General features: G+C 37.6%; 1 protein-coding gene across 1 annotated transcript; it reads left to right on the top strand.

Annotated features, from left to right (window-relative positions):
• The first annotated feature begins 969 nt into the window (after positions 1-969).
• On the top strand, positions 970-9,460 carry LOC308081583 (uncharacterized protein). The gene is made up of 9 exons (XM_080457949.1): positions 970-1,093; positions 2,014-2,052; positions 2,415-2,489; positions 3,411-3,965; positions 4,257-4,328; positions 5,047-5,517; positions 5,809-5,880; positions 6,780-6,908; positions 7,343-9,460. Exons 1-9 carry the CDS (start codon positions 1,039-1,041, stop codon positions 7,633-7,635), a joined length of 1,761 nt encoding a protein of 586 aa, XP_080314075.1. The 5' UTR covers positions 970-1,038; the 3' UTR covers positions 7,636-9,460.
• The last annotated feature ends 2,779 nt before the right edge of the window (positions 9,461-12,239 follow it).

Below are 12,239 nucleotides of genomic sequence, written 5' to 3'. Positions count from 1 at the left end.
TTATTTAATATCAACATTCAAGTACAACTATCAGAAGATGTAACTCAGGTAAAGTAATGCGTCACTCTGCAAGTTTAACTAAAGTTTTCCACCTGTCCAAAGTTGTTTCTTATACAGACAGAGCCTTCGGTCAAGACGATCATCAAGGCTTATACAGACATAAAGATGTTTTAATCATCCTATCCTTGTTAATATATTGCCATTTAGGTCAATGATCTAATATTATGTAGTGATATGATAATAGAAAAAGCAGCCAGTCATTGACTGCGTCACTGCCAGTCAACTGTCTTCTGAGCGACCCCCCTCTCTCCCTCCCCCGCCCCCCCTCGCCGGGTCCTCTCAGGGCCTCTCGGGTCCTCTCGGGTATTAGTGGAACCGTATCCACTGGATAAAGCTATATGTAATCTGGACAGTAGAGGCGGATTATGATGGGATTATGAAGGTATTCCTTTTGGTTATTTCTAATGACTGTATTACTGTTAATATGACTTTCTTTACTTTCTATTGTTATTTTAGATGGATGCATTTGTTATTTTTGTACTGTTATTCATTAGAAATACATTGTTCATTATTTCATCTGTGGTATTTATTTTGTAAAATATTGAACAAGGTTGAGGTACCAAAATGTGAAATATGTCCACAGTATCACATCAAATTTCTGTACCACCCATTTGCTGTTGTACAACGTGTCTCTGGTACATTATTCAAGCATGCACACGCACACACACCAGACAGACAGACAGACAGACAGACAGACAGAAAGAAGGGACGGGACGGGACGGGACGGGACGGGACGGGACGGGACGAGACGGGACGAGACGGGACGGGACGAGACGAGACGAGACGAGACGACGAGACGACGAGACGAGACGACGAGACGAGACGACGAGACGACGAGACGAGACGAGACGAGACGAGAGACACGAGAGACACGAGAGACACGAGACGAGACGACACATGACATGACATTTGGTGTTGACAGTCACTTCATTATACCTTTCAGAGAAGAAGAGCAACTCCAGGCTTCTTGTCGTGGGTATGGGTGTGCTCTGTCTGCTCCTAGTGGCCGGGATGATAACTGCAGGAGTCCACTGTAAGTATTCATAACCAGGATTATAGTGAACTAAATGCTTAATTATAGTTGAAGGTCTTCATATAATTGGTCCTCACTCCCCATTAATGCTTATGATAAAATAAAAATATAATGGTCTGTGTCTCAGAGGGGGGCTGTGGACATTCAGAAACCGGCTTATCAGTGACATTATCGTTAGGCAGGTTTTTTTTTGTGAAAGAGACTCTCTCAAAGGGAAAAGGTGTGTTTTTTTTAAGACATTTTCACTTCATTTTCATCCATCCACACATACACATGATATACATACATACAATCAATACAATTATTCAGCATAATTCAACTTTGAGAAGTGCAATGTGTAACTTTTCCCAAAATGTAAGGGGACACTATAGCCTTTACAGTAGTACTTAGTCTCACTCTGCCTGGTTTTTGCTAAGATATTTTCTATACCTGACTTATCTCTCTTAATTGTGAAGTATTTGAATTATGTCCTGCCTGTGAAGCACTTTGAACTGCAACCCTGTATGAAAGGTGCTATATAAATGTAGATTATTATTATTATTATTATTATTATTATTATTATTATTATTATTATTATTATTATTATTATTATTATTGCCAGGCCCAAGGGGTCGGGCTTACATGAGGTCCATACATGGGCATGGTCACTTTGTCCTCCGGCCCCAGCCAAAAAAGTCTGTCCCCCTTTCGTCCATACATGGGCATAGACACAGGCTGACACGTCATGTGAAGTCCGGTGACGTAGTGCTCTGATCTTATAAAGTACTTATTCTGGGTCTGGCAGAACCAGGTCTCCTGGTCTTGTTTGTATATGGTTATGACTGAGTTATGGTGACATGAGCCAATAGTGACGTCAGAGGTCCACCCGGTCCTCCCTTAAAACCTATTTAAAAATGGTTTAATTCATTTTTTCTCTGCAGTCTCTGCAAAACTGAGCGCCAGTGGACCCAAGATGGAAGGTAATTGAACAAGATAATATAAAATAATATAGAGATTATTTTGAAATTACATTTTTAATTTAAATTTGTATTCATATAATATATGACATTACATTATATAATATTATATGATATAATATAATGTAATATTATATTATATTACAACATACTATTCTATTCTATTCTATTCTATTCTATGATATGATATGATATGATATGATATGATATGATATGATATGATGATATATTCTATTCTATTCTATTCTATTCTATTCTATTCTATTCTATTCTATTCTCTTCTATTATTATTATTATGTTTAAAGATTTTGTGAAACACACAAGTATTTATGATTGGCTTAATGTTAATATTGTGACGATTTCAGCCCTTCTTGCTCAGCTGTCTGCCATGGAAATGAGGCTGAACGTCAGTGAAAGTCAAACGGAGAGACACAATTTAGGTATTATAACTTCATGCTCAGTATTGCAATGTTGTTCCCAACCTTATTTTATCTCATGTAGGCCTATCCCTTGAGCTGTTTTGCACTCTGTTTGATTCTCTTAAATGTGTTCTATTATCCAACAATATTAATGGACATTGATCTGACAAGACACTATGTTGTTTGATAGTGGAACTGTCATAGTTTCATCTAAACCTGTGGCTGCAGGGAGAATGAAAGTGACAGCATCTGTTTGAGGCATTTATCTGTTTGTTGCACTAATTGTTTTGGGTGCAGATTTGACCATGGTGTAATAGGTTAAAGGTGCTGGTGCTGTAAAAGCTAGTTAGGCATAACACTTTAGCAATGGACTTTACGTGGAATATTTTCATATCATTTTTGAAATAATTTTGTATAAATCCCCAATCATTTCCTGTACCCCCTGAAAGCTGTACCCCTGGTTGGGAATCACTGTTCTAAGAACTGATGCTGTTAGAAATCATATATAGTCTCAAAACTGTCTATAATGTATATGGCTGCAAATTTAGGCGAGGTTTCATCTCGATCCAAATGCAACGTAAAGCAACAGGACACTTTTGTAGAGGTTTGTCTTCTGTACTTATGTTGTCATTATGTAACTAGTCCAACTGGTGACATATATCACTCAGGTGTGCGGTTGATTAAGAATTAATAATCCAAAATATAGCATCTCATTTACTTCCATTGTAGTAATGTAACGCAGACAAAACTGACAATAGGCTATATAACATCAAACAACCAAAAACTGTAAGAAATGTGTTTTAAAGAATTTTACTAATTGAAGAACCGGATCCAGAGATCCAGTTCGGGTCTTTTTCCTCCCTTCAAAAATGGAGCTTGAAGAATGTGTAAAGGTACAGGCTGAAATGTGTTTACAATCTTTCTCTGTGATAACTTTTCCAGAAATGGCTGCCAGCCAGAACCAGGTTGAACTCCTCCAGACCAGACTCAGTACCAGTGAAGACCAGGTCCAGAGCATCCAGACCAGACTCAGTACCAGTGAAGACCAGGTCCAGAGCATCCAGACCAGACTTAATACCACTGAAGACCAGGTTGAAGTCCTCCAGACCAGACTCAATGCCAATGAAGACCAGGTCCAGATCATCCAGACCAGACTCAGTACCACTGAAGACCAGGTCCAGAGCATCCAGACCAGACTCAGTACCAGTGAAGACCAGGTCCAGAGCATCCAGACCAGACTCAGTACCAGTGAAGACCAGGTCCAGAGCATCCAGACCAGACTCAGTACCAGTGAAGACCAGGTCCAGAGCATCCAGACCAGACTCAGTACCAGTGAAGACCAGGTCCAGAGCATCCAGACCAGACTCAGTACCAGTGAAGACCAGGTCCAGAGCATCAAGACCAGACTCAGTACCAGTGAAGACCAGGTCCAGAGCATCCAGACCAGACTCAGTACCAGTGAAGACCAGGTGGAGAACTTGAAGACAGAAAGTGAAGGTAATTAGACCAGAATGATGTTCAGTCAATGCATGTATGAGAGAACAGTGTTGAAAAATGTCTTATTTTACTTATAATTCCTTCAGTTGAGCGCATAGATCTGATCGTGTTTTCATCAAGTTATTTACTGTATGTTTGATCCATATAATCCATATGTTGGAGCATTGTGATTGAACATGAATAGTATTAATTTAATATGTAATATTCATGTTGTATTGATTTAGTATTCATGTTGTATTCATTTAATATTCATGTTACATTAATTTAATATTCATGTTGTATTGATTTCAGCTCATGGTGATCAGCTGTCCGCTGTAGAAACGAGGATGACTGTCAGTGAGGACAAAGTACAGGCACTGTCCAGTAAGTATGTTTATCAAATATAAAAGTTGTAAATGTATGTCCCACCTGGTTATGTAATACCTGCTGGTGCTGTAAAAGCTAGTTAGGCATAACACTTTAGCAATGGATTTTACGTGGAATATTTTCATATCATTTTTGAAATAATTTTGTATAAATCCCCAATCATTTCCTGTACCCCCTGAAAGCTGTACCCCTGGTTGGGAATCACTGTTCTAAGAACTGATGCTGTTAGAAATCATATATAGTCTCAAAACTGTCTATAATGTATATGGCTGCAAATTTAGGCGAGGTTTCATCTCGATCCAAATGCAACGTAAAGCAACAGGACACTTTTGTAGAGGTTTGTCTTCTGTACTTATGTTGTCATTATGTATAGTCCAACTGGTGACATATATCACTCAGGTGTGCGGTTGATTAAGAATTAATAATCCAAAATATAGCATCTCATTTACTTCCATTGTATGATTAGACAGCTCTCAAATTCACTCTTTTAACACAAAGTAACGCAGACAAAACTGACAATAGGCTATATAACATCAAACAACCAAAAACTGTAAGAAATGTGTTTTAAAGAAAACTGTTGATTTTACTAATTGAAGAACCGGATCCAGAGATCCAGTTCGGGTCTTTTTCCTCCCTTCAAAAATGGAGCTTGAAGAATGTGTAAAGGTACAGGCTGAAATGTGTTTACAATCTTTCTCTGTGATAACTTTTCCAGAAATGGCTGCCAGCCAGAACCAGGTTGAACTCCTCCAGACCAGACTCAGTACCAGTGAAGACCAGGTCCAGAGCATCCAGACCAGACTCAGTACCAGTGAAGACCAGGTCCAGAGCATCCAGACCAGACTTAATACCACTGAAGACCAGGTTGAAGTCCTCCAGACCAGACTCAATGCCAATGAAGACCAGGTCCAGATCATCCAGACCAGACTCAGTACCACTGAAGACCAGGTCCAGAGCATCCAGACCAGACTCAGTACCAGTGAAGACCAGGTCCAGAGCATCCAGACCAGACTCAGTACCAGTGAAGACCAGGTCCAGAGCATCCAGACCAGACTCAGTACCAGTGAAGACCAGGTCCAGAGCATCCAGACCAGACTCAGTACCAGTGAAGACCAGGTCCAGAGCATCCAGACCAGACTCAGTACCAGTGAAGACCAGGTGGAGAACTTGAAGACAGAAAGTGAAGGTAATTAGACCAGAATGATGTTCAGTCAATGCATGTATGAGAGAACAGTGTTGAAAAATGTCTTATTTTACTTATAATTCCTTCAGTTGAGCGCATAGATCTGATCGTGTTTTCATCAAGTTATTTACTGTATGTTTGATCCATATAATCCATATGTTGGAGAATTGTGATTGAACATGAATAGTATTAATTTAATATGTAATATTCATGTTGTATTGATTTAGTATTCATGTTGTATTCATTTAATATTCATGTTACATTAATTTAATATTCATGTTGTTTTGATTTCAGCTCATGGTGATCAGCTGTCCGCTGTAGAAACGAGGATGACTGTCAGTGAGGACAAAGTACAGGCACTGTCCAGTAAGTATGTTTATCAAATATAAAAGTTGTAAATGTATGTCCCACCTGGTTATGTAATACCTGTTGTACCCTTCTGTCTGTCTGTGTCTGTTTTATGCCCATATATGGAGATTGCTGATGTGTCACTAAATGCCATATATGGTCATATCGGTCGGATCGGTGGTTCTGGACAACCGGTTCTCCATATATGCCCATGAATTAATTAATTAATAATTGTTTATTTTGAATATTAAAAGTAAAAACAAAACTCCACAAATAGTGGACCTATATATGGGCATAGTCCTATATAATCAGTGGTTCTCAAAGTGGGGTCCTTGAAGGGGTTCCAGGGGGTCCCCAGCTAAAGTAGTTGACATAGCATGACAATCATTTCAACCACTTTATCCATTCATACGCTGGCTATTCAAAAATAACAGATCACAAGCTTACAGGGCATCTCTTCATGCTTGTACATCTGATATTTTTTGAACATTTGTGAAACATTTTCGAAAATATTTTTAACATAAATCTTCTGTTCTGGGGGTCCCTGGCACGAAACCTTTTCAGATGGGTGTCCGCGGCATACATACATATCAATTTGGGGGTTCTTGCATTTAGATATCATTGCTGTAAGGTGGAAACCTTGAATGTCCAAAACCATCCCTTTTTAATTAATATTAAAAACAACATTTAAAGTAGTGAAAATATTAGATCTATAAAGAGCTTGTAGATTTGCTATTTTCACTATTTTTGTGCAATACTCTTGTATGATGAAGTAGGGCATTAATTTACGAAAATGTGAGATAGGCGGTTTCTGCCAAACCCATTTTTATAATGATATAAATAATTGTATAATTAATAGTATAATATTATGCTTTTATAATGACATAAATAACCTTATAATGCTCTTTTGTTGACAGACCAACCAAAGGTGGCCTTCTCTGCTGGGTTGAGTAATGCTGGATACGTTGGACCATTTAGTTCTACAACCACTCTGGTTTATAGGAGAGTTCTCTCTAACATCGGCAACGCCTACAGTCCGTCTACAGGTAGGTGGTGATTAAGTTAATTATGTTAATTAGCTTTACATTAAGTTATTAAGTACATTTTGTTAATGAGCTTTACATTAAGTGATTAAGTTAATTATGTTAATGAGCTTTACATTCAATCAGATGTACAAGTTCACAACATGTTTCTATATGACCCGTTGTGAGCTTGTAGATCGTCTTTTTTCGAAAATGTTTGTGAAAATCACTCCTTTACATTTTTTTTAGCTTTAATGGTTGACAGTGTTTAAATGTGTCAAGATGATGATGATAATGATGATGATGATGATGATGATGATGATGATGATGATGATGATGATGGTTGTGTGTGTGTGTGTGTGTGTGTGTGTGTGTGTGTGTGTGTGTGTGTGTGTGTGTGTGTGTGTGCGTGTTTGTGCGTGCGTGCGCGTGTGCGTGCGTGTGTTTGTTTGTTCTAGGTGTGTTTCGAGCTCCAGTGAAAGGAGTTTATTACTTCAGATTCACTGCAGCTACCTATGGATCATCAGAGCAAGTGAGGGTCAAGATGTATAAAAATTATCAGCTACTCATTTTTACCAATGCATACGATTCTGGACGTTCTGAATACGTATCTAATGGAGTGATAGTAGAGATGGAGCAGGGAGACAGAGTAGACATGAGGTTACATGGCTATGGTGGTAGTTCCATCAGGCTCTATGATAACTCAGACAATCACAACACATTCAGTGGTTTTCTGCTCTATTCTATGTAACACTGCTACCAATCTGGGAACCCATCGCCGAATGAAAAGTAAAAACAGCGCCCTCTGCTGTTTTTTACTATCTTTTTTTTTTTTTTTATACTTTATTTTTTTCATATGGGCACCACAGTGAGTAGTCATGTGACTACAAAGACAACACAAAATACAACGTTGGGACAAATCAGGACATAACAAAACAAAGAGAACTAAACAACTAAAGCACCAAATGAACACAAAATAGACATCATTAACAGGGGAAAAAGAAACTAAAAACAAGAAACAACAAACACGACAAGAAATTAACTGGAGAAAAACAAAAACAGAAAAAAACAGAAGACAAGGTATGGAGGCACATAGAGACTAACCCATGTTCAAGTTCATATTCTTTACCACTCTTTTTCTCCAACTAAAAACATCCGGGCAAAACAATCATTAATTAGGTCAGTCCTTCATCAAGTGCCTGATAATAAAACCAGTACCTTGTTAAAAGTGCTCCCCCCCATTTGGTTGTTGACTCTTCCTTAAATATTTCCAATGGTATTCTATATGCTTTTAGTTAGGCTGAGGTGCTAAGTCTTGCATTATGGTCACCTCCCCGTCCGCGCCCACACTTTCCATGTAGCGCTCCCATTTAGCCCACAGAGTACTACTCTTACTAAGATTTCCTCTAATTTTATATGTTAACTGCTCCATTACTTTTATTTGTTCCATTAAATCCCTCCATTTATGTACACTAGGGCTTAGTTTTTGAAGCCAGTTTTTGGTTATAAGTTTGAGGGCCGTTAATCTTAATATTTTAATGAGGTATTTGTCTTCAGTTCTGTCTATCCCCTTTGGTATTTTACCCAACAGGATATATTCATAACCGATATTTGCCTTAATTTTCAGAACTTGTGTTATTTCCGTACCAATATTGTCCCAGTACTTTTTCAAGACCGGACAAAACCAGAAGATATGGCTGTAGTTGGCATGGTTTTCTCCACAGTCTCTCCAACATTTTGGTGTTGCTGATTTTCTAAATTTAGCTAATTGGACAGGTGTAAGAAAATATCTCATTTGGCATTTCCATGCATATTCTCGCCAGAACTGAGACGCTGTTGTCTTGTGTAAAGATATGCTTATATTTCCCCATTCAATTTCAGACAAGGTTAAATCTAGTTCTTCTTGCCATCTTGTTTTTTCTCTCAATTCTTCTGGTTTGTTCTGCCTTTCCAAGATGTTATAGAAAGCTGAGATTTGGTGCTTAACCCTCGCACACTTATAATTTTTAACCAAGAACTGTGTCATGGGATGAAAATCTGTAATATTTTTCTTCTGTCTGGTGCTTTTCTCGATGTAGCTTCTAACTTGCAAATATCTAAAAAAATGAGAGTGTGGTAGATCATAGTCTCTTTTAAGTGACTCGAAACTTATAATTCCTTTATTATCTAGAAATTGCCCAAATATCCTCAATCCCTTTTGATTCCAAGTCTTGAAAGTACTGTCATCTTTATTTGGAGCGAAGTCAGGATCTTCCTTTATTTCTCTTAGTAGCAACATTTCATTATGAATCTTAAGGTCGTTCCTGACTCTGTCCCAAACTGTAAGTGTATTTCTAAGCCATATATTTTCTATATTTTGTTTTGGGATTTTTGTAAGGAAAGGGAGGAGCTTCTCCATATCTTTACATTCAGCTAATTCTATAGACCTCCATTTTACCTGTATCTCCTCATTTAGCCATGTTTGTATTGTCTGTATTTGAGTTGCATAATAATAATTCTGCAGGCTAGGGAGAGCCAGCCCCCCCTTCCTTTTTGCCAATTTTAGTGTTTTCATCTTGACCCTTGGTTTTTTACTATCCCAGATAAATTTAAGAAGCATTCGGTCCCAGCTCTTGAAAATAGTTGGGCTCACGTACAGAGGAAGTGCATTAAACAGAAATAAAAATCTAGGAAGTACATTCATTCTTATAGTATCGATCCTTCCCATTAGTGACAAAGGGACTAGGCTCCATCTGTTCAAGTCTTGTTTTATTTTAGTTTCTAATTTATCGTAGTTAAATTTATACAAAAAGTGCATGTTCCTGGGTACTTCTATTCCGAGGTATTTAACTTTTTCTCTGTCCCATTTCCATGGGTATTCCTTTTTAAACTCTGCAGGTACAGGTGCTCCCAAACTAATTGCTTCACATTTTTGCGTGTTCAATTTGTATCCTGATACTGTGCTATATTCTTTAATACTTTTCATTAATGCTGGAAGAGTGCTTTCTAATTTTGTCAGGTAGAGGATAACATCGTCTGCGTATAAAGCTAATTTATTCTGTAGACCTCCAGTCTCTACCCCCTCTATTTCCTTGTTTCTCCTAATACTTGCTTCTAATGGTTCAATACATAAAGTGTAGATTAGTGGAGAAAGCGGGTCCCCTTGTTTTGTGCCTCTTCTAATCTCCAACGGGCTTGATAATGTTCCATTAACTCTGACCTGAGCTTTTGATGTGCTGTACATAGTCTGCAGCCATGAGATAAAAATGTTGCTAAAGCCAAAGCTTCTACAGGTCTCAAAAATAAAGGTCCAAGACACTCTATCGAAAGCTTTTTCTGCGTCGAGGGTCAGTATAAGAGCCTGTTTATCTTTTTTTTGTATATGCTGTATTATATTCAGTGTACGTCTAACATTATCTGATAGTTGTCTGTTTATGATAAATCCTGTCTGGTCTAAATTTATAATGTCGGGCATGATTTTTGCTAACCTGTTTGCTATTATGCTACTCAGCAGTTTTTGATCCACATTTAGTAGAGTTATAGGCCTATATCCTTCAACCTGGGATGGGTCTTTACCCTCCTTGTGTATTACTGTTATTATCGAATTACACCATGTATCTGCCCATATCCCATGTGTTAAGGCCCAGTTGAAAGCATTGTGTAGAATAGGAGCAAGTTGTACTTTAAACTCTTTGAAAAATTCTCCCGTGAAACCATCGCTGCCTGGGCTCTTGTCTGTCTTTAATCCCTGGATCCCTTTAGATATTTCATCCATACTGATTGACTCAGTGAGGCTTTCATCCTGTGATTCAGTCAATTGTGGCAAGTGTAAACGTTGCAAATAGTCTCTTAACTGTTCTTGAGTTTTTTCTTCTTCTTTGTTATACAGCCGTTTATAGTATTCAGCGAATTCTTCTGCAATCTCCTGTTTACCTGTTAACAGCTTGTTTGTAACATTATTCTTAATACATGCAATATTCGATTTTGTCTGTTGTTTTTTCAATTTGTACGAGAGTATTTTTAGTGCTTTTGATCCTCCATCGTAATATTTTTGTTTAATGAAAACCAGATCTCGTTCCACTCTCTCAGTCAACAGACCATCTAATTCTTTTCTTGTTTTTTTTAATTCTATCATATCCTTTCGCTCCCCTTTTGCTTTATGCTGTCGTTCTAAGTTCTTTATTTTTAGCTCCAGGTTTACAACTTTTTTCTCCCTTTCCTTTTTCTTCCGTGATGAAAAGCAAATAATTTCCCCTCTGGCGACAGCTTTCAAACTTTCCCAAATGATTACTGGGTTGACTTCTCCTGTATCGTTAATTTCTAAGTAATCTTCGATTACCGTTTTTATTTTAGTTTTAAAATGTGTCATTTGTAATAAAGAATTGTTAAGTCTCCACAAAGTTCTATTTTTTTCTCTTCCAATGTCTATTGTTAATGATATTAAAGAATGATCTGAGAGGGTGATCTGATGTATCTTACAATTTTGTACTCTGAACATGTCATTTTTAAAAATAAAAAAGTAGTCCAATCTTGAATATTTATCATAAGACTTTGAGTAGTAGGTATAGTCCCTCACTGTAGGGTTTAGAGTTCTCCAAATGTCTACAATTCCAATCTCTATTGTTGCTCTTCTCAGTATTCTAGCAGCGGGTTCACCACTGTGCCGTATATTACCCTGTGAATCAGATTTAGCATCCATAATAAGATTTAGATCTCCTGCTGTTATTGTTATTCCTTTACTTTGAGAAGCTATTATATCCAATACTTTTTTTACTAGGTCTGTTCCTTCTTCTGGGGGATTATACACATTTATCAAGGAGACCATAATATTGTCAATTTTTCCAATGACCATAACATATCTCCCTTCTTTATCCGATGACACATGTTCTACCTGAATTGCACAGTGAGGCCATATTAAAATTGCAACTCCTCTTCTTGATGAGCTGTGTGGAAAACTTGACCTAATATCATTTTACCTAGTTTATCATGTTCAATCTGATTTAAATGAGTTTCCTGTAGGAAAGCTATGTCCCCTCCTTCTTTTTTTAGTTGTTGTAAAATCTTTTTTCGTTTAATAAAGTTGTTAAGTCCATTTACATTATATGAAATAATTTTTAGAGGTTTCATTGGTAACTGTCAAAGAGATTTCTTGCTGTCCTAAGCACCATCAGCATACCTATTGAGCTACTTTGTTTCTTTGACAATTTTGCAGTCATTACATTTTGAGTCAACAACCATGTGACAAACAATAAAACGTGCACCCAAAAAAACAGTAAAACACCCCTCAATCGCTCCCATAGGTAGCAAACTCTACTAGTTTGCTTAAATGATTCCATGTCTGTTTTTTGGAATCTTGGGCATACCAGAAAGGTGGCC

This window comes from Gymnoscopelus braueri (assembly GCF_963280865.1).
Source record: "Gymnoscopelus braueri genome assembly, contig: SCAFFOLD_180, whole genome shotgun sequence".
Classification (NCBI taxonomy): domain Eukaryota; kingdom Metazoa; phylum Chordata; class Actinopteri; order Myctophiformes; family Myctophidae; genus Gymnoscopelus; species Gymnoscopelus braueri.
The sequence above is the reverse complement of the archived record's forward strand: the minus strand, read 5'-3'. Positions and strand labels throughout refer to the sequence as shown.